Consider the following 26,660-nt stretch of genomic DNA (forward strand, 5'->3'; position numbering starts at 1 on the left):
ATAGGAGACCATGGATTTGCACCTTGGAAGGTTTCCAGGGTGCAGGCCTGGGCAAGGTTGTATGGCAGACCGGCGTTGTCCATGCTGCGTCTCCCCTCTCCACGCCACCGATGTCATCCAAGGGAAGGGCACTAGGGCCGATACAGCTTGGCACCAGTGTTGTCGCAGAGCAATGTGTGGTTAAGTGCCTTGCTCAAGAACACAACACGCTGCCTCAGCTGAGGCTCGAACTAGTGACCTTCAGATCACTAGACCGATGCCTGAACCACTTGGCCAGTAAATGACATGCTGATATTTAATATCCACCTATACATAGTTAACCAAGAGCCAAACTTTCAGTTTCCTGCAGGAGACATACATGTGAACAGCAAACAGATTCTCCTTCCAAATACTGCCTGTATATTTTGTGTTTAGTCACACCCTCAAAAAATTCAATCTTTTACAAAGCCATGCTGACTGTTCCTAATCATACTTCCATTTTTCCTTATGATATAGGAGGCTCTCAGAACAATCCCATTCCTTCAATAATGTCCCCTTCAACATATTCTTTCCATATTCCCACCAACTACCCCTAGATTCTACCACCCACATTCATACCCAGGTAACCTACCAACCAGCCATGAAAAGCAAGCCATAGGCAGAACTCATCTTAGCCAACCAAAATACCCATCAAAGCTCACCACGCATGCCCACAATGGTCCATATCCCTTGACACCTTTTCCTATCCACATGTCTATGCAACTGCCTTTTATGTAGTACTATTATACTGGATTCAATCACTTTCTCTGGCAGTTCATTCCATCTACATGTGTGAAGAAACTACCTTTTAAATCTTTCCTCTCTCACCTTAAATCTATGCCCTCGAGTTTTTGATTACCACTCCTCTGGAAAAAAAAAGGACTGCGTGCATTCACACTATTTATACCCCTCATGATTTTATACACTTACTTAATAGATCTAGAATGAATTGTTATTGAAGAGGACATATTAGATGTCTTTGTGGGGTTAAAACTGGATAAATCCACAAAGCAAGCCTGGTGTGGGAAGAGATTGCCGCAATTTTCAAATGTTCATTAGTCACACAATTCACAACAAATATGGTAACCTTATTAAAATGGTAAATGTCAGGGATAGTAAAGTTACTGGAAAACATGCTGAGGAATAGGATTAATCTACACTTAGAGAAGCAGAGATTGATCAGGTATTTTCAGGTCGGCTATGATTTCGTCTTTTAAAGAACCCCGTTAAAAAAATACTTTCAAGATATTTTATAAAAGCGACCAGAGCACAAAGTTTGGTTCAATTACTTACAGTTTCAGATCTGTTTGCAGTGTCTTCGAAATCCTTCACACCCATTATTCCCTTAAGGCAAAAAGCCTTGCAGCCCACAAAACCCATTTGGCAATCAAAGAAAGGTTCTCCCATCATCAGCACCTTGACAAAAATAAGATGAAATATTGTGATTAAAATATTAAGTGCTGTATGTTCAATCAAGAAAGAACATCTCTGGCATAAAAGATTCTGCAGATGCTTAAAATCCATGCAAACATGCAAAATGCTGGAGGAGCTCAGCAGGACAAGTAGCATCTATGAAGAGGAATAAACAGTCAACGTTTCGGGCCAAGACCCTTCATCAAGACTCTAATTTCATTTTCTAAAACATATACACAAAGAATTAGTACAGAAAAATAGACCTAAGATGAGATGAAAATAGACCTAAAGTTAATAGATACAAATTCTCTATGCAATATAAATGAGGAAATAAAAAAACATATTTCTCAATAAAAATTAGTTACTGTCCACAAATTCATTACTTCTCAACTTAATAATTCATAACACTAATAATTAATAGTAGTGTCCCTGAGCAACTAAGACATCAAATTAGGAACAGACCTTGCAGCCCCTCAACCCTGATTCATAGTCTACAGCAGATGCAATCTCACTGGCACTCCACTCAGCCTCAGATCACCTAGGCAACAGCAATACCTATGTCGGGCTGCTGGTTAATGATTACAGTTCAGTGTTCAACATCATCTTCATCCCCTCAGTACCAGCTTCAAAACCTGGGCCTCTGTACTTGCCTCTGCAAATGGATCCTTGACCTCCTCGTCAGGAGACCACAGTCATTGTGGATTGGAAATAATCTCTCCTCCTCACTGACAATCAACACTGCACACCTCAAGAATACGTGCTGAGCCCAGTGCTCTATTCTCAGTATACCTATGACTGTATGGCTAGGCACAGCTCAAACACCACCTATAATTCACCCAAGACAGAGCTGATGTTGGCAGAGTCTTAGATGGTGACAGGGAGGAATACAGGTATGAGACAGATCAGCTGGTTGAGTGGTGTTGCAACAACAACCTTGTAATTAAACTCAGTAAGGCCAAGAAATTGATTCTGTACTTCAGTAAGGGTAAATCTGGAAAATACACCGCAGTTCTCATTAAAGGGTGAGTAGCTTCAAGCTGCTGGGTGTTAACATCTCTGAAGAAGTATCCTAGGCCCATCATATTGATGCAATTACAAAGAAGGGCATGCCTGCAGCTATATTTCATTTGGAGTTTAGGAGACTTGGTACGTCACCAAAGGCTCTAGAAAATTTCTACAAATGTACTGTGGAGAACATTCTGAGTGGTTGCATCACCATCTAACATGGAGGAACCAATGCACAGGATCAGATAAACGCAGAGGATTGTAAACACAACTAGGTCTATTGTTGGCATTTTCAAAAGGAATGCCTCAAAAAAGCGGCATCCATTAGCATATGCTTCAGGAACAGCTTCTTCCCCTCTGCCATCAGATTTCTGAATGTTCTATTAACCCATAAACACTATTTCAATATTTTGCTCTCTTTTTGCACTATTTCTTATAAATTCTAACTTTAACTTACAATAATTTTTATGTATTGCACCATACTGCTATCTCAAAAGAACAAATTTCACAACATATATCAGTAATAATAAACCTGATTCTGATTGCATTAAACTTCTTATTCTTCTAAATTAGGATGACGGAAATTAATTAATATCAAATATCAAAAATGCTGTTTTAAAAATATGCAATTCAGAATCCAACTCCTCCTAGTTACCACATATTGCATTTCTTGCTCTTGAAAAGTATTCCTTGGAGCTCTACATTATGAACACAAACAGCACCACCTACAAGCATAGGCATGGGCAAAGGCTGTGCCCTTTTATATTATAAATAAACATGACCAGATCTACTGATAAATCAGCAAGGATTATGGAAAAAGTTACTGGCACCTTGGGAAAATAAAATTTACCAAAATAGTATATTTTTCAGCACGATTTCCTCCAAAGGAAACAAGGAGAATACATCTTAAACACACAATGGGTCTTGTTTCCTTATACTTTGAAGCATTTTAGATCAAGATAGTAAAATGATAAATAACATTCATTGAGTGGTATTGATTTTCACTGACAAAAGTTCTCGCCATTGGCTATTCTTAACCATGTACCTAAATATATTAAATATTAAATTGTGAATTGTATGAACTTCCAATAAAATCAATTGTCACATCACTTTATATATACTAACTTATTTCAATAAAACATATTCAGTCTTATCCAAATTCTGTTTCATTATGATTTTGAACTTTTGCATAATAAATTTAGTTTCAAAGCCAGATTTCAACCTCTTATCTCAACATATGATGAAAGTCTGATGTTACAAAGGGTAATAATGACTTCACCCTTGGCTATTTCTCACAAATCTTACTGCCAATTGAGAGCATTGCACCTACTTTTAATGGAAACAATAGATTTTCATTGGCACTTGCTACTTTTACAGAGATTTCTACATATCTGTCAGCTCATAAAATAGAAGTCCCTCCGCAAAATAATCAATCAAAGTAATTTTGATGTTTTTCTCATATAGACATTTCAGAAAACACATTTAAATGTGTCTTCAATACTTCCATATAGATAATGCTAAATTAATACATAAATGACGAAATGCTACCAAAGGAAGCTTTGATATAACTTTGGGCAAAAAATTGATGAATACCTCAACAGTAGTTCCTTCTTGCTCCCAGCAAAGCACTTCTTTGGATTTAACTTTCTGAGGGCTGTAATAGCTGCTCTCTGTTTGCATTTCCGTCAACTGTAATGAAATGACAATACTTCATTTCAAGTACATTGTATATTAGCAATAAATAGTCATAACCTGTCATCTCAATACACAAAATTGCCACAGACAAATTAGTCTTTACATTTCAACTAAATTCTGTTATTACACAGGAAACAGGTGCAGAAAAACAGCTGCAAATTATTATCCACATCAGGATATAAGGTTCACTGTTGACTATGATTTAATCACATCTAGATAATGACATGTATTTTGAACATAAGGTTAATGTTAAACTTCTCATGTTAACAATTTCTTTACATCTGCTAGTGAAATATCTTCATCACTGTCAAGTCTGTATCTTTATTTAACTGAATAATTATCCAACTTGATGTGAAAATAAAAAAATTGCAGATCAGAAATGGAAAATAAAAGATTCTTGGGAGTTATTTTTATTATTTCAAAAGTCAAATCTGAACCAATAGCATCAAACTACAAAATACCATAATCAATCAGCAAGAATTATTAGAAATTGTCAAATTGAATTCAGATTCCGAACAATTACCAATGGTTAACTCACCCTTGACAATTATCTCAATTATACTGACATGATTGGAAGCAATATTCATTCCTACAGTATGGAAATACCCTCAGCTCTCATTACAAATCCATTTCCACTCCTCATGTTGTGTAACTCATATTACACATGCTGGCTTTACATAGCTATGTTAATATGCCATAAGGTAAAGAGTTATGCATAACGTAACCAGCTTCATCTGTCAGCAATTATTTCAACGGAAAGCAATTAATTGATTAGAGGAACTCAATCTAGAAGAACAATTTTAAGCATTATTAAATCAACAGTAGGCTTAATTTGGCATCTTCTCATATGGAGTGATCTCAACAGCATACAACAATAATGCAGCAACTTGAGAGTATTTCTGACCCAAGTTAAGTGTAAATTAGTTTCAAACATTTTTTACTGGGCAATTAGAACAATTGTAAGTAATACTTCTGAAAATTGGCATGATCAGAAGAGGCTTGGTAATCATAAATTGTGAATATTATGCAATTAGAGTTGGAGTCTTTTAACATATTAAATGAAAACAGAACAAAATGCCAAGATAAATTTTAAAATGACTTTGAAAGGTTGTAAAATTTATTCACAATAAAATATTATATTGCAATTTCACTAAATTAGGTTAAAAACTCAATCCATTCCAAATTGTTATAGTTCGTATTATTGCAATTTTTTTTTAAAAAGCCACTACTGAAGCTACTGTTCTCGATCTGCCTCCCCAACACAGTATTTCTTTCAAATTGAACAAATCACACTGTCATGCTCAGCTACTTTATTTCAGGAATGACACAGTAACTGTTTACCTATACTTGATAAAAGATTGTACAATAAGACTGCTCAATACTATTGTTCAATAGCAAACTCATAAAGAAATATAGCACAAAACAGACCTTCCACCCACCAAGGCTACAATTACTCATTTACACTAATCAAGCATTAATTCCATTTTTTATTCTTCCTATTAATTCCAAGATAAAATACACTGGAAACATTCAGCTGGACAGGCAGCACCTGTGGAAAGACACCAAAGACTTATTTTGACTTTCAAAAATGATGCCTGATGTGCTAACATTTCCAGCAACATTGGTTTTATTTCAGTTTTCCAGTGTCTGAAATTTTAAATTTGCATTAAAATAACACAGCACACCTGGTTACCTTTCCCATAAAAACACATTGGGAAAAATCAAAATGGTAACAGAGCTTAACTTGCATTGAAAATAGAAAAAGAACAGTACAGACAGAAACTTACCCTTTAGTCCATAATGTCTACAATGGCCATAATGACAATTCAAACAAATTTCATCTGCCTGTACAAGGTCTACTTCACTCTTTTTCTCTCCCTATTCATGTATCTATCGAAGTGCATCTTAAATGTTGCTATAGTCTCTGCTTCCAACACTTCCTCTGGCAATGCTTTCTAAGCAATTACCTGTGTAAAAAACATACCCTATAATACTCCTTTCAACTTTTCCTTCTTTAAACTAAAAGCTGTGCCCTCCAATATTTGACATTTGCTCCCTTAGAAAAGGACTCTATCCACACCTCTCAAAATTTTATATATCTTTAACCTCTGGCGCTCCAGAGAAAACAACCCAAGTTTATCCAACCTCTCCTTATTGTTAATACTCTCTGATCAGGCAACATTCTGGAGAATTTCCTCTGTACCCTCTCCAAAGCTTCCACATCCTGCCTGTAACGTGGCAACTAAAACTGCACGCATTTCTCAAGGTGTCCCAACCCAAAGTTTCACACAGTTTTGATTTCCTGATATTTATACGCAACTGATTAAGTATGTTGTATGCCTTCTTGACTACTTCAAGGGGTGATGGACTTACACTCCAAAAACTGAGTGACTGTGCAAGGAGGGGACTAGGCAGGGAGACCACCAAGAGACCTATGATAACTCTGGAGGAGTTACAAGCTTCAGTGGCTGAGATGGGAGAAACTACACATGCAACTATTGCCCAGGTACTTCAATAGTCACAGCTTTGTGGGAGAGTGGCAAAGAGAAAGCCATTATTGAAAAAAACTCGCATGAAATCTCGGTTAGAGTTTTCCAGAAGGCATATAGGAGACTCTCAAGTCAGATGGAAGAAGGTTCTATGGTCTGATGAAACCAAAATTGAGCTCTATAGCCTTTAGACTAAAAGTTATGCTTGACGTAAGCACATCATTAAAAACACATCATCCCTACAGAGAAGCATGGCGGTGGCTGCATCATGCTGTAGAGATGCTTCACTGCAACAGGCCCCAGAAGGCTTGTGAAGGTAGAGGTAAAATGAATGAAGCAAAATACAGGGGTATCCTGGAGGAAAACCTGATGCAGCCTGCAAGAGAACTGCGACTTAAGAGAAGATTTGTTTTCCAGGAAGACAATGAGCTCAAGCATAAAGCCAAAGCTACACAGGAATGGTTTAAAAACAACGAAGTTAATGTCCTGGAGTGACCTAGTCAGAGTCTGGACCTCAATCCATTTGAGAATTTGTGACGGAAGTTGAATCTGACAGAGCATAAGCAGTTTTATACAGAATGGGGAAAAATTGCAGTGTCCAGATGTGCAAAGCTGACAGAGACATATCTACATAGACTCAAGGTTGTAATTGGTGCCAAAGGTGCATCTGCTAAATACTGACTTGAAGGGGGTGAACACTTATGGGATCAATTATTTTGTGTTCTGTATTTGTAATTAATTTAGATCACTGACACAGAAGAGTCTTTTGCTGTTCATCAGTGTCAAAAGATTAACAAAACATAGAACATAGAATAGTACAGCACAGTACAGGCCCTTCAGCCCACAATGTTGTGCCAACCTTCAAACCCTGCCTCCCATATAAGCCCCCACCTTAGATTTCTCCATATACCTGTCTAGTAGTCTCTTAAACTTCACTAGTGTATCTGCCTCCACCACTGACTCAGGCAGTGCATTCCACGCACCAACCACTCTCTGAGTGAAAAACCTTCCTATAATATCCCCCTTGAACTTCCCACCCCTTACCTTAAAGCCCTGTCCTCTTGTATTGAGCAGTGGTGCCCTGGGGAAGAGGCACTGGCTATCCACTCTATCTATTCCTCTTATTATCTTGTACACCTCTATCATGTCTCCTCTCATCCTCCTTCTCTCCAAAGACTAAAGCCCTAGCTCCCTTAATCTCTGATCACAATGCATACTTTCTAAACCAGGCAGCATCCTGGTAAATCTCCTCTGTACCCTTTCCAATGCTTCCACATCCTTCCTATAGTGAGGTGACCAGAACTGGACATAAATCCAATGATTCAATGTTGTAAACAAATAAAACATGAAAACGTGCAAACTTTCAAAGTGGGGGGGGGGTGAATTTTTTATAGGCACTGAACAACCACTTTCTGGTTTTTCCAATAAAGCCAATGACTAATCCAATCCAATTTACTACATCATCCTGAATGTCGGAAACAGAACCTTCGTAACCAACTTCACATGCAAGATGGTGTCAAATATCTTGCAAAAGGCAACTCAGGCAACATCAACTGCCTTGCCTTCATCAACTTTCCTGGTAATATCCTCAAAAAGCTCTATAAAATTAGACATGACCTATCACACACAAAGCCATGCTGACTATCCTTAATCAATCAATGTCTATCCAAATATTCATATATCCAGACCCTTAGAATACCTTTCAATAATTTTCCCATTACTGATGTCAGGCTCACAAGCCTATAATTTCCTGGTTTATTTTAGGGCCTTTCTTAAACAGTGGAACAACATTAGCTATCCTCCAATCCTCCGGTATCATACCCGTCGCTAAGGATGATTTAAATATCTCTGCTCAGGCCCCTGCAATTTCTGCACTTGTCTCTCACAGGGTCCAAGTGAACACCTTGTCAGGCCCTGGAGATTTATCCAACCTAATTTGCTTCCAGACAGCAAACACCTCCTGCGCTGCAATCTGTATAGGGTCCATGACCTTGTTGCTGCTTTTACTCACTTCTGTAGATTTTGTGTCTGAATCCTGAGTAAATGCAGATTAAAAAAATTAAGATCTCCCCCATCTCATTTGGCTCTACACATACATTACCATTTTGACCTTCCAGAGGACCAATGTTGTCCCTTTTACTCTCATCATATCTGTATAATTCCTTAGGGTTCTCCTTCACCTGATATGCTAATGCAACTTCATGTCTTCGTTTAGCCCTTTTGATTTCTTTCTTAAGTGTTCTCTTGCATTTCTTATACTCCATAAGTACTTCATTTGTTCCAACATGCCTAAAATTGTCATGCACCTCCTTTTCTTTCTTAACCAGAGCCTCAATATCTTTTGAAAACCAAGGTTTCATTAACCTGTTATCTTTACCTTTTATTCTGACAAACACATACAAGCTTTGTACTCTCAAAATTTCACTTTTGAAGATCTCCCACTTACCAAGTATACCTTGGCCAAAAAATAATCTGTCCCAATCCTTTCTGAGACCATCAAAATTGGTCTTTCTCCAACTTAAATTCTCAACCCGCGAACCAGAACCATCTCTTTTTTTCAAATTTACTTCTAAATTAATGGCATTATGATTAGATGCACAGCGTTCCCCAACACAAACTCCTCCCAGCTGCCCTGTCTCATTCCCTAATAGCAGATCAAGTAGCACATACTCTCTCAATAGGACTTCTATGTACTAATTCTGGAAACCTTCCTGAACATATTTCACAAACTCTATCCCATTTAGTACATTTACAGTATGGGAGTTCCAGTCAATATGTCGAAAGATAAAATCAACCACTCTAAAAACCTTATGTTTCTTGTAACAGACTGAGAACATTCTACAAATTTGTTCCTCCAAATCCTGCGGACTGTTTGGTGGTCTATAGCATAACCACATCAACATGGTCATAACTAACTTTTACATCATTTCCACCCATTGAGCCGAACTAAATGAGTTCTCCAGTCTGCCCCGACTGAGTACTGCCATGACATTTTCTTCTACAAATCCCCCTTTAATCCTTCCCCTCTATTGTGTCTAAAACAACGGAACCCCGAAATACTGACATTAGTCACACCATACTCAACCTTTTGATTCCTGATATCATCTGAGGCCTTACAACATCTTATCTCCACAACCTCCCCAGTCACTATTCTGGCACTCATATTCCCATCCCTGCACCTCCAATTTAACCCCCCCTTCCCATATCAAACTCCTGCCTGAGAAGTGACATAGATCCCTTCCAATTTGCCTACCAGAGCAACAGGTCCACAGCAGAAGGCATCTCATTGGCTCTTCACTCAACTCTAGAACATTTAGATGGCAAAGATGCTGGCTTCAAGATACACTTTTTCGAATACAGTTCAGCATTCAATACCATCATCCCCACAAAACTCATCGATAACCTCTAAGACCTTGGCCTCAATACCCCCTTGTGTAACACTCGCTTCGCCTAGCGGCTTAATATAAGGGGTGATAACCCCCCAGCCCAGCCAAACTTAAGAAACCTCATTTGGGTGGACGTTGCGCGTTGTGTCCCTTGTTACAAATCAGTACCCCGAAATAACAAACAGTACACAATATGTGATTAAACGATTAAGCTTTATAACTCTTACTTTGACTATAGGGTTAGTAGAGAAACAAAATATAAAAGAAAAAGGGCCCCAAATCTTATTAAACAGTTTGTGCTAAGTTGGAGATCACGGTTTCCCCTTTGCTGATCCTCCGATCGTCGCTGCCCCTCGGACCCTCGCTCCGAGTCCACCCTGTCCAGCAGTCTACCAAATCTTGCCAATCGCGTCTTCTCTCTTCATCTCTCTCTCTGTCCCCCTCTCCAAAAGCCCATGAAATCAACTGCTTCCAGAATCACAACACAGGGCAACAAACTCCTGATGGGCTAACAGCTGCATTCCAAAGCCCTGTTATCTCTAGCCATAACCCAAACATTGCTGCTACAGAGAAACCATTACTTAAGCAGTGAACATTACAGAGAAGCTATTACATACATATTAGATCTTAGATTTCCTCATTTGCAGACTTCAGTCAGTTTGCTCAGTCCCCTGCTCTACTCACTTAATGCTTATGACACCACGGCTAAACACAGTTTCAATGCCATATTCAACTTTGCTGATGACACTACTGTCATATGCCAAATCAGAGGTGATGATGAATCAGCATATAGGAGGGAGATTGAAAATCTGGCTGATTGTTGTCTTAACAACAACCTCATATTCAATGTCAGCAAGTAACTGATTATAGACTTCAGAAAAAGGAAACCAGAGCTCAATAAGCCAGCACTCAGAAAATCAGAGGTGGGAAGGGTTAGCAGCTTTCAGTTCCTCAAACTCTCCTGGGCACAGCATGTGAGTGAAAGCAAAGCAGGGCCTCTACCTCCTTAGGAGTTTCAGGAGGTTCGGCACTACATCTGAAACTCTGACAAACTTCTATAGATGTGTAGTGGAGAACATAATAAGTGGCTGCATCACAGCCTGGTATGAAAACACCAATGCCCTTGAATGGAAAATCATACAAAAAGTAGTAGATATAGCCCTTTATCATGGATAAAGCCCTCCCAACCATTGAACATATCCACATGAAATGTTATCACAGGAAAGCTTCGTCCATCATCAGGGATCCCCACCCCCAGGACTTGCTCTTTTCTTGCTGCTGCCATGAGGAATAAGGCATAAGAGCCTCAGGACTTGCACTGCAGGGTTCAGGAATAGTTACTACCCCTCAATCAACAGGCCCTTGAACCAAGTGGGATACCTTCACTTAACTTCACCTCCCCATCATTGAAATGTTCTCACAACCAATGGACTCACTTTAGAAACATAGAAAACCTACAGCACAATACAGGCCCTTTGGCCCATAATGCTGTGCCAAACATATATTTACTTTAGAAATTACCTAGGGTTACCCATAGCCCTCTATTTTTCTAAGCTCCACATACATATCCAGGAGTCTCTTAAAAGACCCTATTGTATCCGCCTCCACCACAGTCGCCTGCAGCCCATTCCATGCACTCATCACTCTCTGCGTAAAAACTTACCCTTGACATCCCCTCTGTAACTACTTCCAAGCACCTTAAAACTGTGCCCTCTCATGTTAGCCATTTCAGCCCTGGGAAAAAGCCTTTGACTATCCACATGATCAATGCCTCTCATCATCTTATACATCATCATCAGGTCACCTCTCATCCTTCTTCACTCCAAGGAGAAAAGGCTCTGTTCAGTCAACCTGACGAAGGGTTCCAGCCCGAAACATCAACTGATCTTTTCCACTGATGCTGCCCGACCTGCTGAGTTCCTCCAGCGTGTTGTGAGTGTTGTTCAGTCAACCTATTCTCATAAGGCATGCTCACCAATCCAGGCAACATCCTTGTTAATCTCTTCTGCACCCTGTCTATAGTTTCCACATTCTTCCTGCAGTGAGGTGACTAGAACTGAGCACGGTACCCCAAGTGGGGTCTGACCAGGGACCTATACAGCTGTAACATTACCTCTCAGCTCTTGAACTCAGTCCCATGGTTAATGAAGGCCAATGGACGGTATGCCTTCTTAATCACAGTCAACCTGCGCAACAGCTTTGATGTCCTATGGACTCGGACCCCAAGATCCTCCACACTGCCAAGAGTCTTACCATTAATACTATATTCTGCCATCATATTTGACCTCCCAAAATGAACCACTTCACACTTATCTGGGTTGAACTCCATCTATCACTTCTCAGCGCAGTTTTGCACACCACTGGTCACCAACCTCCATGCAGAATATGATCTGTCTACAACCACTCTTTGCCTTCAGTGAGCAAGCCAATTCTAGATCTTCAAATCAAAGTCCCCTCGGATCCCATGCCTCCTTACTTTCTCAATAAGCCTTGCATGGAGTACCTTATCAAATGCCTTGCTGAAATCCATATACACGACATCTACTGCTCTACCTTCATCAATGTGTTTCATCACATCCTCAAAAATTTCAATCAGGCTCATAAGGCATGACCTCCCTTTGATAAAGCCATGCTGACTATTCCTAATCATATTATGCCTCTGATAAATCCTGCCTCTCAGGATCTTCTCCATCAACTTAACAACCACTGAAGTAAGACTCACTGGACTATAATTTCCTGGGCTATCTCTATTCCCTTTCTTGGAAAAGGGAACAACATCTGCAACCCTCCAATCCTCCGGAACCTCTCCCATCCGCATTGATGATGCAAAGATCATTGTCAGAGGCTCAGCAATCTCCTCCCTCACCACCCACAGAAACCTGGGGTTTATCTCGTCCGGTCCCGGTGACTTATCCAACTCGATTATTTGTTTACATTTTTATTGATTGCACGATTTGTCTTTTTCGCACATTGGATTCTTGACAATACTGTGTGTGGTTTTTCATGGTGATTCTGGACTCTAACCCTAACCCTAATGCGTGGCTGCCTGCAAGAAGAGAAAGCTTAAGATTGCATTTGGTTTACATACTTCGATAATAAATGTACTTTTAACTTTACATCCTATCCAAAGGAATCCTCTCCAAGAGCTTCCCAACCAGTGACGTGAGGCTCACTGATGTATAGCTTCCAAGATTAATTACTCAAATATTTAACCATCTACAAATACAGAAAATAGCTACTCAGTATTCCAAAGAAGAGGGTAAAACATGACTCAAGAAATGTAATTATGATCCTTTATCTCTATTAGTAAAATTTCAGTTTCAGTGCTGGGATCTACAACTGAAAATTTCCAATCTCTTTGCTTTTTTTCACTTTTTGGCTATTAGTGACAACACCAGTTGATAAAAACACCCCTGTGACAACTATTCCAGAAAAGGCTCAAGAAACACAAGAGACTGCAGATACTGTTATTTGGAGCAAGAAAGTAAATTGCCTGAAGAACTCAGTGTTTCAAGCAGCACAAGTGGAGGAAACAGAATAATCAATTATCACTTCGCCTCCACAGACTCTACTTCTTCAGTTATGTTCTTCTAGCAGTTAATTTTCTGCTCCATTAAAGATACAGCTCGGAATCAACACCAAGCAACATAAATTGTTTGGATGGATTGTGGGGTCGTGAAAGAAATAGTATACAGCCATGTATCCTTCATGGGAACGTCTTTGCTGCCAGCTTGCCATCACATGGTTTCCAGATTTGTTTTCAAGCTTCTTGATTTGGATCTTCTGAGGGACCCCAGGTACTCACGTTCGATTAACTGCTTCTTCCACCGCGTTCTACATGCCACGCTTTCCACCATGAGGGGGTACATGGTGTCCCTATCCCAGTCACTTCCACAACTCCGGGATCCTCTCTTTGCTGCCTGTAATGGATCTGTCCACTACTTTATCCTCCGCTGGATCCACACTTTCAATCACTGATTCTTTGACTTTCTTATCGCCTGTCCATCACCTCTCTCTGGTGCTCCTCCTCCCTTTTCTTTCTTCCATGGCCTTCTATCCTCTCCTATCAGACTCCCCCTTCTCCAGCCCTGTATCTCTTTTACCAATCAACTTTCTAGTTCTTCAGTTCACCCCTCCCCCTCCCGGTTTCACCTATCACCCTGTATTTCTCCTTCTCCTTCCCCCACCTTTTAACTCTGCCGCTCATCTTTTTATTTTATCCAATCCTGCTGAAGGGCCTTGGCCCAAAATGTCAAATGTACTCTTTTCCATCGATGCTGCCTGGCCTGCTGAGTTCCTTCAGCATTTTGTGTATGTGCTGCTTGGATTTCCAGCATCTGCAGATTTTCTCGTTTGTGAAATAATACAGACTTTCTATTTTCAATCACTTTCCATTAGCTCCTACTGAAAATGCAGATATTAAAATACTAGGATCAGAGATGTGCATCAAGGAATTCAAGAGTACCAGTCAATAACTACAATACAACCTCAAGAACCCCGATCATTAAGGCTTTACTGATTTGTGAACTTTGCTGTGTTCAGTTTTGGATACTGTGACAAGAATTCACATAGATTAAGATGTAGCTGTCCTGTGCTGGCACCGGTGGGATCAGCAGTTGGTCTGCCACCTATCTTCAGGAGAGAGAGAGATAAGGAAAACAATGGAGCAGCATTTGGAGATGTTAATGAATTTGGAGAGCTGGCAAGAGCGGCTCCCCCTTTGAACCCTGAACTGTTTGAAGTGATGGACAGGCGATACCCCAGCAGGGGGATAAAAAGGGACAGGTTTGCTAAGGCAACACACACACGACACCCGAGGTAACGAGACCCTGGGAGCGGTGCGCCTCTCACAAGTCGGTGGGAAGTACCGGGCCATAACCGCACAGGGTGGAAAGGCACGATCGGCAGGAACCTGGTGTGTGTCCACCCTTGCCTGGGTGCCAGGTTCAGCGCCTGGAAACGATCATATCTGGAAACGGAGGGGTCATGGTCGGTGACCTCAGATGACATCACAAAGGACTCGCCCAAAAGCTGACTGCGAAGGTCTGTCTGGAAACCTTGAATATTCATTCGTTTTGCTCTCTCTCTCCTTCCCCCACTGTCCATCGCCACGGCAGCGATTACTGCGAACTGAACTGAACTTTGCGTCACTTTGAAACTGGTCATTTACCCCTAGACAACGATAGAGCTTGATTAATCCTGTTATCTTAATTCTGTGTACATGTGTGTTTATCATTGCTGAACTGTTGCATTTATTATCCTTTTGATTAGAGTACTGTGTTGCTTGTTTCTTTAATAAAACTTTCTTAGTTCTAGTAATCCAGACTCCAACTGAGTGATCCATTTCTGCTGGTTTGGCAACCCAGTTACGGGGTACGTAACAGAAGTGCGGTTCTCGTCCACGATTTTGAACGCTAAATTTGGGACGGAGTAAATTGATTGGGTCAAAATTTCCAAAAGAAAGAAAAGACAAACAGCAGAAACGGAGGCTGAGGAATTTATAAAGGCGCCGACCTTGGAGGCATTACAGGATGCCAGGAAATCAGAATTGGTAGCTGTGGCCAAACTGTTGAATCTTGCTGAGGGGAAGTCGACAATGAGGAGAGAGGAGATACACAGAGCTATCGTAGAGCACTATGTATCTAAAGGTGTGTTTCCCCAAGGTGAGCTGGGGGTGGTGTCTATTGAAAAACCTGCTGGAGACGCGGTACAGGTACAGCTTGAAAAACTGAGACTCGAGCACGAGTTCCGGGTACGGCAGTTGGAGCGAGAAGAGAGGGGGGGGGAGAGGGGGAGAGGGGGAGAGGGGGAGAGGGGGAGAGGGGGAGAGGGGGGGGGGGGGGAGAGGGACAGACAGTTGGAGCGAGAGAGAGAGAGAGAGAGAGAGAGAGAGAGAGAGAGAGAGAGAGAGAGAGAGAGAGAGAGAGAGAGAGAGAGAGAGAGAGAGAGAGAGAGAGAGAGAGAGAGGAGAGAGAGGGAGGGGAGAGAGGGGGAGAGAGAGAGAGAGAGAGAGAGGAGAGAGAGGGGGAGGGGAGAGAGGGGAGGGGAGAGAGAGAGAGAGAGAGGGAGAGAGAGAGAGAGAGAGAGAGAGAGAGAGAGAGAGAGAGACACACACACACACACACACACACACACACACACACAGCTGGAGCGAGAGGAGAAACAGAGGGAAAGGGAATTCGAGCTGGACAAGCTAAAGATAAGGGCAGAGCAGGGGCCCGTGCCAAACCAGGTGGAGGGTTCCGGGCGATCCAGGAGGTTAGGCTGGTTCCCCCATTTGACGATACCGACGTGGATCGGTACTTTCTCCATTTCGAAAAAGTTGCTATAAGTCAGGACTGGCCGAGGGATAAGTGGGCTGTTTTGCTTCAGAGCGTACTGAAAGAGAAAGCCCAAGAAGCTTACTCAGCTTTGTCCACGGAAGATGCCCAGAGGTATAAGGTGGTGCAAGAGGCCATCCTCAGGATTTATGAGTTGATCCCGGAGGCATACCGGCAGAGGTTCCGGAATGCGAGGAAGCAGTGGGACCGCACGTATTTAGAGTTTGCCCGTGAGATGCAGACATATTGTGACCGTTGGTGCGCCTCGAAGGGGGTAGAGGGGGATTATGACAGACTGCTACAGCTGATCCTGATTGAGCAGTTTAAAGGTTGTGTCCCTGAGGGTATGAGACCCTACCTAGATGAGAAAGAGGCAGCCACGTTAGCTGCAACTGCTAAGTTAGCCGATGAGTATGCGTTGACGCATAAAATGAAGTTTGCCCTGAGTAAAGGCTACCAGAAGGGTAGTCAGGACGGCGGGGAGAGTCCGCCGGAAAAGTCAGAAAGTAAGCCGGGGACTAGTGAGAAGGATAAGGTAGACCGGGAGCAGTCTGGTAGGAAGTCTCCTGGGGTCGTCTGTTATAATTGTGGGAAAGTCGGACACTTTGCGTCCAGGTGCTTTGCCCCAAAGAAGGAGACGGGAAAAGGGAAAACAGCGATTTTGACTGGCTGTATCGAGCTGGTACACGAACTGCTAGGGAAGGACAGGTCTGCCCAAAGTTCAGGAAGGGCACGAGAAGTTTATCTCGGCCGGATTGGTGTCAGTGAAGGAGGGGTTAAAACCAGTTCCAGTGTGGATCTGGAGAGACACGGGAGCGTGTCAGTCACTAATACTGAAGAGTGTATTAGAGTTTCGCTCAGAGACCCAGACTGGGGAGGTCAAGGTCAAAGGTATTGGAGAAGGGACAGAGACAGTCCCTTTGCACCAGGTACACTTACAAAGCAACCTGGTCTCTGGACTAGTCACGATCGGGGTGAGGTCTGAATTACCGATGAAAGGCGTGGAAGTCTTGCTCGGTAATGACGTCGCCGGGGGAATCATGTTCCCAGCCGTGAGATTGACATGTCAGCCTGCCAGCATTGAGGCCCCGCCCATGGACTCACAGGTTCATCATGGGACCGCGGTAGTAAATTTAGCTGAGATGTTTCTGCCAGCCTTGTACGAGAAGGGGGTAGAAAGTGAAAAGAAGGAGTGTAGTGAAACAAGAGGTAGTGAGGGAGCTGAGACAGACTTAGCATTAGCCAGGAAAGAATTTATGCAGGCGCAGGAGCGAGACGAGGGGCTGATGGTTTTGGCGGAGACAGCTCTCTCTGACGCAGAATTAACGAGGGAACCAGTAGGCTATTGTGTGGAGGAGGAAGTGCTAAGGAAGAAAGGGAAACCAAGTACCGTGCCCGCAGATGAGGAATGGGGGGTGGTGCAAAAGAGTTATGGGGATGAGGTTTTTAACCTGGCCCACAAGGTACCCCCCGGTGGACATTTTGTGGTACTGGAGGGAACAGCTGGTGGAATCATGAAAGAGGTTTACCGGCTGCACCGGAGGAAGGATGTTATTGATTATGGCCGACGCGAACTGAGATGGTCACAGGCTTTTGATATGCTAACAAGCCTAGTTGGTGTTAGCGCGGAAATCAATGAAGTTAGGGACCCCCTGATAAGAGAAAAAAACCATTTTGAAAAGATGAGTATGGTATCGACCAGATGGGAGAAGGCTATTGTTTTGGCCAGCTCTGCTGATAAGGTCTCTCCCTTAATCCCCGAACAAAGCGACTCTATAGAAGTAATTAAACGACTCGCACCCGTGTGTTTAATTGTCCCAAGGCGATGCAAAGAACTGGGACGTTGGGTGGTGTCTGTTACACTAGGTCAGCCTAGCGAGCGACATCCATATAGAATGAGTAATTCAGTGACTAAAGGGCTGACGAACACAGAGGTGTGTATTGGCAATGTAATACGGCTGTCTGAAGCCAGCTTGATAGTGAACCTGGAAAAAAATGAGTTCGGCCACACGAAGGTCACTTACCTGGGAATTGTGGTGACACAGGGGCAGCTGGCAGCGATGCAAGCTAAAGTGCGGGCTATCTCTGACCTCCCAACCCGACAGACAAGAGGGCCCTCAGAAGGCTCTTGGAGATGGTGGGGTACTGTAGGAAGTTTTGCAATAACTCTGCGGTTACTACCCCTCCCCCTCCTACTAAGCCCTTGCGAGAGAAAACTAAGTCGGAATGGGACGACCCTTGTTATTGTGGTCCAAGACGAAACCCAATGAGAGGTTACATTGATCGCAATTCATCAGTGTTTTTGGCTACTATGAAGTTTGCTAAGTTGGAGCCTGGTCTAAGGGATTATTAATAACACATATAAAAGGAACAGAAAATGTGATGGCTGACTGCCTGCCAGGGGTTGACAACTTCAAACTCGCTGTATTAGCCAAATAGCTGATAAAGATGTATATTTGTGTGTGTATCAAATAATGTATTCATGTTTGTAATTTTTACCCCCCGGTAAAAATCCTTAAAGGGGGGAAAGTGTGACAAGAATACACATAGATTAAGATGTAGCTGTCCCGTGCTGGCACCGATGGGATCAGCAGTTGGTCTGCCACCTATCTTCAGGAGAGAGAGAGATAAGGAAAACAATGGAGCAGCATTTGGAGATGTTAATGAAGGAAGGAGAGCTGGCAAGAGCGGCTCCCCCTTTGAATCCTGAACTGTTTGAAGTGATGGACAGGCGATACCCCAGCAGGGGGATAAAAAGGGACAGGTTTGCTAAGGCAACACACACACGACACCCGAGGTAATGAGACCCTGGAAGCGGTGCGCCTCTCACAAGTCGGTGGGAAGTATCGGGCCATAACCGCCCAGGGTGGAAAGGCACGATCGGCGGGAACCTGGTGTGTGTCCACCCTTGCCTGGGTGCCAGGTTCAGCGCCGGGAAACGATCGTATCTAGAAACGGAGGGGTCATGGTCGGTGACCTCAGATGACATCACAAAGGACTCGCCCGAAAGCTGACTGCGAAGGTCTGTCTGGAAACCTTGAATATTCATTCGTTTTGCTCTCTCTCTCCTTCCCCCCACTGTCCATCGCCACGGCAGCAATTACTGCAAACTGAACTGAACTAAATTGAACTGAACTTTGCGTCACTTTGAAACTGGTCATTTACCCCTAGACAACGATAAGAGCTTGATTAATCCTGTAATCTTAATTCTGTGTACATGTGTGTTTATCATTGCTGAACTGTTGCATTTATTATCCTTTTGATTAGAGTACTGTGTTGCTTGTTTCTTTAATAAAACTTTCTTAGTTCTAGTAATCCAGACTCCAACTGAGTGATCCATTTCTGCTGGTTTGGCAACCCAGTTACGGGATACGTAACAATACCATAGCTCCAACATTATTACACTGATTATACTTCTGAAGCACATTATTGGCAAGAAGATGTCATCCTAGGGGTATGAACACTATTCCAAGGCATCCTTCCTTTACATTATAACAAGAACTTTATAACAGTTTCATAGAGAATATTTTGAGGACCTTTACGTTATGTTTCTAATCCACTACATTGTTTTCTCATCATAAGTTCAAAATCAAGCAAGCAAAAAGATAATGGAATTCTAAAAGAAAATTGTATTCACTGGAAACTTCATTTATTTATTTCTTTTGCAATTTGTTTATTCATTTGTTAGAGCCCCACTGCCTCAGCAACCTTACAACCTGGATTAACCCTAACCTTTTTGTAAGACAATTTATAATGACCAATTAACCTGCCTGGTACATCTTTTGGCTGTGAAAGGAAATCAGAGCACTCGGAAAACCCACACATTCCAAGGGTGGGACATACAGAGACTCCTTATAGACAGCACGGGAACTGAACCCTGAACTCCGGAACACCCTGAGCTGTAATCATGTTGCAATAACTGCTACACTACCGTGGCTCCCGTGGTAAAACAGTTTTAAAAACATCACACCAGAAACAGGCCTACAATACCAGCCATCACCCCTGATTTATAACCACTGGTTGTTTTTACTAACTGCAGACTTCAGAAAAAGATTTAAAAATTACAAAGGGCCTACAATTTATTGTCAGTCAATAAATTGGAAGCAAAACAAAGCAAAGTATACGTCTGGACACCAAAAATTGCTGATTGTGCAAAGACAATCTACTCATAAAACAAAGTCTGTCTAAACATGGGAGAAACAAAAAATCTTTCCAAATGAGAAAGGAGACAATATTTTTGGGTAATATCACCAGATAAATGCAGTGAGCAAGGAATGGTTACTTTGAAACTGTGTATAAGAAATAAATCTGCCATTTGTAGCAAAGCAGCAACAAGATTTGATTGGTAGGGGAATTATCCAATCACTATCGCACTGACCAGGTACAGTGCTGTCACAAGAAACGGGCCAAAAATTAAAGGCTTTGAATGCACAGACCATGACAAGTACAATTTTAATTGTTTTCAAGGTATTCCTCTTTTAAATTTCTTGAGAAATTGATTATTCTCACCCAAAGTAATCAGAAAATAATTCAAAAACATTTTAAAGACAAGGAAGCCTGCAGATGCTGGAAATCTTAAGCAGCACACATAAATGCTAGAGGAACTCAGCAAGGGCAAGCAAGGAATAAACAGTTGACATTTCAGGCCAAGACCCCTTAAGAACTGGAAGGGAAAGGCCACTTGAATATGCACTTCTAACATTTAAAAAATTGTTACAAAAGGAATGGTAACAATAGCTTCACCTTTGCTGTAAGGTACTTCATGAGAATGCTACCATATTAGCTACAGAAGGAGATATGTAGAAGGCAGATGACCAAGTATGTTCAGTGATGGATCTAAAGAAAAGTAAGAGGTGAACAGGGAGAAAGGTTTCAATATGAAATTACAAAGGTCAGAGATCTGTCTGTTAAAAATAATAACATTAATTTGGAGCAATCAAATGCAAGTATGATACGAAATTAGCAGATATCTAAAAAGAATTTAAATTGAGATAGATTATAGAGATATAGACAGACTATATCAGGATAGGAACGCAAACACGAGGAAATCTGCAGATGCTGGAATTTCAAGCAACACACATACAAGTTGTTGCTGAACGCAGCAGGCCAGGCAGCATCTCTAGGAAGAGGTACAGTCGACGTTTTGGGCCGAGACCCTTCGTCAGGACTAACCGAAAGAAGAGCTAGTAAGAGATTTGAAAGTGGGAGGGGGAGGGGGAGATCCAAAATGATAGGAGAAGACAGGAGGGGGAGGGATGGAGCCAAGAGCTGGACAGTTGATTGGCAAAAGGGATATGAGAGGATCATGGGACAGGAGGCCTAGGGAGAAAGACAAGGGGGGGGGGAGATCCCAGAGGATGGACAAGGGGTATAGTCAGAGGGACAGAGGGAGAAAAAGGAGAGAGAGAGAAAAAGAATGTGTGAATATAAATAAATAAATAATGGATGGGGGACAAGGGGGACGGGGGGGCATTAGCAGAAGTTAAAGTCGTCAATGTTCATGCCATCAGGTTGGAGGTTACCCAGACGGAATATAAGGTGTTGTTCCTCCAACTTGAGTGTGGCTTCATATTTACAGTAGAGGGGGCCGTGGATAGACATATCAGAATGGGAATGGGACGTGGAATTAAAATGTGTGGCACAGAGAGTGGTGAATCTGTGGAATTCTCTGCCACAGCAAACTGTTGAGGCCAGTTCATTAGCTATGTTTAAAAGGAAGTTAGATATGGCCCTTGTGGCTACAGGGGTCACGCCAATATATAGAAGGCCGCATCGGGAGCACCAGATGCAGTATATCACCCCAGCCGACTCAGGTGAAGTGTCGCCTCACCTGGAAGGACTGTCATAGGTTTTAGTTGCAAAGCTTTCTTTCTTTCTTTCTGTCAATAGCAAAACTGTTCATTTTTCATATTGTCTATCTCTAATATTGACTCAGTTCTTTTTGCTATCAGTACAGCCTGGTCAGCAGGACATGTCCTACAGCCTTGCCATGAGCAACACATAATAAGAATCAGATTTAGGTTTAATATCACCAGCACATGTTGTGAAATTTGTTATCTTTGCAGCAGCAGTACAATGCAATACATGACAACACAGAAAAACTAAGTAAATCAATTTCAGTATAATTGATTTGTATATTATACTGTATACTTTGTATACAGTATATTTTTAAATTTATATATATATATATATATATATACACACACATATATCTTTATTTTTAAAATTTAAATTGTCCAAAAACAGAAAAAATGAAAAAGTGAGATAGTGTTCATGGGTTCGATGTCAGATGGCAGAGGGGAAGATGCTGCTTCTGAATCAGTGAGTTTGTGTCTTCAGGCTTCCATACCTCCTGCCTGACGGTAGCAATGAGAAGACAGTATGTCCTGGGTTATGGGGTCCCTAATAATGGACACTGCCTTTGTGGGTCACTGCTTCTTGAGGATGTCTTGGATACGATGGAGGTTAGTACCCATGATGGAGCTGACTAATTTTACAACTTTCTGTAGCTTCTCTCGATCCTGTGCAGTAGCGCCCCTCCCAATGATGCAACTTCTCAGAATGCTCTCCACAGTATATCTGTAGAAGTTTGAGTGTTTTAGGTGACAAACCAAATCTCCTCAAACTCCTAACGAAGTATAGCCGCTACCTTGCCTTCTTTATAGCTGCATTGATATGTTGAGACCAAGTTAAATCCTCAGAGATCCTGACACCCAGGAATTTGAAATTGGTCACTCTCTCCCTTTCTGATCTCTCTATGAGGATTGATTCATGTTCCCTTGTCCTACACTTTTGAAGTCCACAATCAGCTCTTTGGTCTTACTGCTGCTGACTGCAAGGTTGCTGCTGTGACACCACTCATCTAGCTAGCATATCTTGCTGTTGTACGCCCTCTCGTCGCCATCTGAGATTCTGCCAACAATGGTGGTATCATTAGCAAACTTATAGATGGCATTTGAGCTATGCCTAGCCACACAGTCATGGGTATATAGAGAGTAGAGCAGTGGGCTAAGCACACACCCCTGAGGTGCGCCAGTGTTGATCGTCAGCAAGGAGAATATGTTATTACCAATCCATACAGATTGTGTCTTCCAGTTAGGAACTCAAGGATCCAAATACAGAGGGAGGTACAGAGGCCCAAGTTCCATAGCGGATCAATCAGGACTTTAGGTATGATGGTGTAAAATGCTGAGCAGTAGTCAATGAACAGTATCCAGACATAGGTGTTTGTATTATCCAGGTGACCTAACGCCACGTGAAGTGCCATTGAGGTTGCGACTGTTGTCGACCTCTTGTGGCAATAGGCAAATTACAGTGGGTCCAGGTCCTTGCTGAGGCTGGAGTCTAGTCATGACCAACCTCTCAAAGCATTTTATCACTATAGATATGAGTGCTACGGGACAATAGTCATTGAGGCAGCTTACGCTACTGTTCTTGGGCACTGATATAATTGCTGCCCTTTTTGACGCAGCTGGGAACTTCCAAACGTAGCAGTGAGAGGTTGAAAATGTCCTTGATATACCTGCCAGTTGGTTAGCACAAGTTTGCAGAGGCTTACCAGGTAACTCCATTGGGGCCTGCCACCTTGTGAGGATTCACCCTCCTGAAAGACAGCCTGACATTGGCCTCTGAGAAAGAGTTCACGGGGTCACTGTGTGCAGCGGGGATCTTCACAGCAGTAGTTATAGTCTCCCTTTCAAACCGGGCATAGAAGGCCATAGAAGCTTGTCTGGTAGTGAAGCATCTCTGCCATTCATGATATTGGGTTTCATTTTGTAGGAAGTAATGCAAATAAAGGAGGCATAATCTAAATGTAACTGCCACATGAACTCCTTTAGATTCATCCCAGCAAAAGATATTTCTACAACAGAAAACTGACTTGTTTTTTCTCTTTCCAAGTTCTGACAAAGCTATTACACTTTTCGACAAAAGCAGCCTAACTTGCTGAGAGTTTCCTAAGTGTTCTGTTTTTGTTATGCTTCATCAATATTTTTACTAATCAACTGCATGAACACCAAATCAAATTATTAACCATATTTTAAAATAGAGAATGCTTTTGACTTTTGATTAATGCATGTCTGCAAAGAATTTGCAAAATAATTAAATGAGCATCTATTCCCTAAGCCTCCCCAAAAACACAGCCATTATAACTCCTTTTTCCCTCTGCAGGTTTAGTTAGTTTTCTCGCACTGAACTCTAATAACATAGGCAAGTGCATGATGCCAATTTAATACCAATGTCATTCTACATACACTACACAAATGATCCAAGGACAGTTGGTTTTAACCAGTCTTAAGTATTTGACCTGGTAGTCTTCTATATGCATATAAATTTCAATGGTAAAAGTACACAATTTTTTTTTAAATCAATGCTAAAGATCAGAGACCAATTTTCACACGATTATACTGACCTGGTGAGTATGGTCAGCTTATGGTTTTGATTTCAGAATTTCAGTACATTGCTTTAAATGCAGGGGAACAGGAGTTGTGAATAACGTGAATGCCTTGATTTAGTTCGTCAGCAATTACTTATACTTAGCGTATTGTACCTACTTTCCGTTGAACTGATATTGAGCCAAAGGAAGAAAGATGAGACCACGTAGATATTGGTTTTAAGGAATGTCAACAGGAAGAAAGGAGAAGCAATTCTGAAGCTGAAGATCTTGCTGCCAACCGCGATATGAAAAAAAAGGAGTGAGAAGTTTGGTGGTACTTCAGGAGATTATCACCCTAGCTTAAAGGACTTCAACAGGCTACAGCATTACACTTCTAAATATAATATTAATGCCTAATGTAAAGCAATCGCAATTTCCATCTATATTAGCATATCTAATTACTGGAGGTCACCTATGTCAAATAGTTGTCTACTACTGCCTGGTTCTCACAAACCTTGAAAGTGACAGTTGCTTTGGTGCAATAGAATCCAACAGAGACCACTGGATCCTTGGGAGGCAATGATCTCAGATGATTTACTTTAATGCCATTTTCGTCGACTTCATGGTTCCCATCACCCTCATCAGAATAACTGACCAGTGCAGGAACAAGGGACCATGCCCAAGACACCCATCCTTGATCATCATCTTGATGCTGCAAAAACTGTTGAACATCAGCATTCTGGTACAGGGTTCCATGTTGCCCTTGAATCCCTGCTTCAGATTCACCACCTGGAGAGACACAGATACACAGTGAAATTTAATGCTGTGACAAAACACTTCAACTGGACAGCTTCATCAACCAATAACATTAACTTGGTTTTACTCACTCCATAAATGCAGTCGATTCCAGCATTCCTTTTTGATTCAAATTTGCAGGCAACAAGAACTTTAGTTTCTTTTCTTGTTTTAAATGAGTGCACCAAAATATTTAAGTTGCTGGGACAAACACTAACATGAACATTCCCTGTCCAACCTTCTCCCAACAATTTAAATTAGATTTATATTCTCATTATTCTAGTGCAAGTAAATGATTATTGACTCAAAAAAGTATTTCTTCCTCCACGACTGCTGTCTGACTCACCGAGTGTTTTTTTTTTGTTTCAGTTTCACATTCCAGCATTTGCGTGGTTTTTTGCTTCAATTACTATGGAAGCAGCACCAGACTATAAAGTAAAAAGGAAAAAAGCATCCTTATCAACCATGAGGTTAGATGTTGGGAAAGTGGAAAAGGACTGAAAGTTGTATTCTGAGAAGTTTAGAATCCAACATACGCAGGGCAAAATGGTTTTTTACAGCACTGGCCGTGCACAGTATTCCTGTTGCTTTCTGGAAATACAAATCCTTGACCAAGTAAAGCCATCCCAAGGAAAAGAAAAGAGATATCATCAAGAGAGGGGTATCACCCTCTTTCTGCATGACCAGCAATTATGTTCATCCCTAATCCCATGCAGTGCCATTTACATTCTTTACCATCAGCACTAATCTCATTATCACTGACTTCACATTCTATTTCACTCAAAACCATGACAGATCACGTTTCCAATTCTTCAAATCAACAGATTGAAAAAAAAGATGCACATTCTCCCTGTAGATGTTCTTGATGTATATTAATATTGCAAAAGATTAAAATTAATTTATTAATGCACTCCAAGTGAGCCTGCCAATTTATAATATTTAATAAAGATGAATTTCCATTAGCAAAATGCTTGAATTTCAGCAAAGTTTCCAACGTTTCACATTTTTAAAATCCTTAAGGCTCACAAGTGGCTCAGTAGAAGAAATTTTTAACATAATATAAATCAAAATAAAGAGGTGATAGACTGAAAAATAAATCTATTCTTGGTAACAGCTCTTGGCTGTCAACAAAGAAAGCAGAGCCATGAAGCGTGAGTAATCACAT

The 26,660-nt window shown here is 41.6% G+C and overlaps 1 protein-coding gene across 4 annotated transcripts in view; it reads right to left on the reverse strand.

The window, feature by feature from the left end:
• Nucleotides 1-26,660, reverse strand: part of LOC134352539 (intermembrane lipid transfer protein VPS13B-like) — a 1,085,891-nt gene that overhangs the window by 896,942 nt on the left and 162,289 nt on the right. For all 4 annotated transcript variants that reach the window (XM_063059809.1, XM_063059800.1, XM_063059806.1 and 1 more), the window contains exons 8-10: nucleotides 25,215-25,489; nucleotides 4,030-4,125; nucleotides 1,312-1,434 (exon numbers count right to left, since the gene is read on the reverse strand). In XM_063059809.1, the coding sequence (XP_062915879.1) occupies nucleotides 1,312-1,434; nucleotides 4,030-4,125; nucleotides 25,215-25,489 (494 nt within the window). The remainder of the gene's footprint in view (nucleotides 1-1,311; nucleotides 1,435-4,029; nucleotides 4,126-25,214; nucleotides 25,490-26,660) is intronic.

Source organism: Mobula hypostoma, chromosome 1 (assembly GCF_963921235.1).
Source record: "Mobula hypostoma chromosome 1, sMobHyp1.1, whole genome shotgun sequence".
NCBI lineage: Eukaryota > Metazoa > Chordata > Chondrichthyes > Myliobatiformes > Myliobatidae > Mobula > Mobula hypostoma.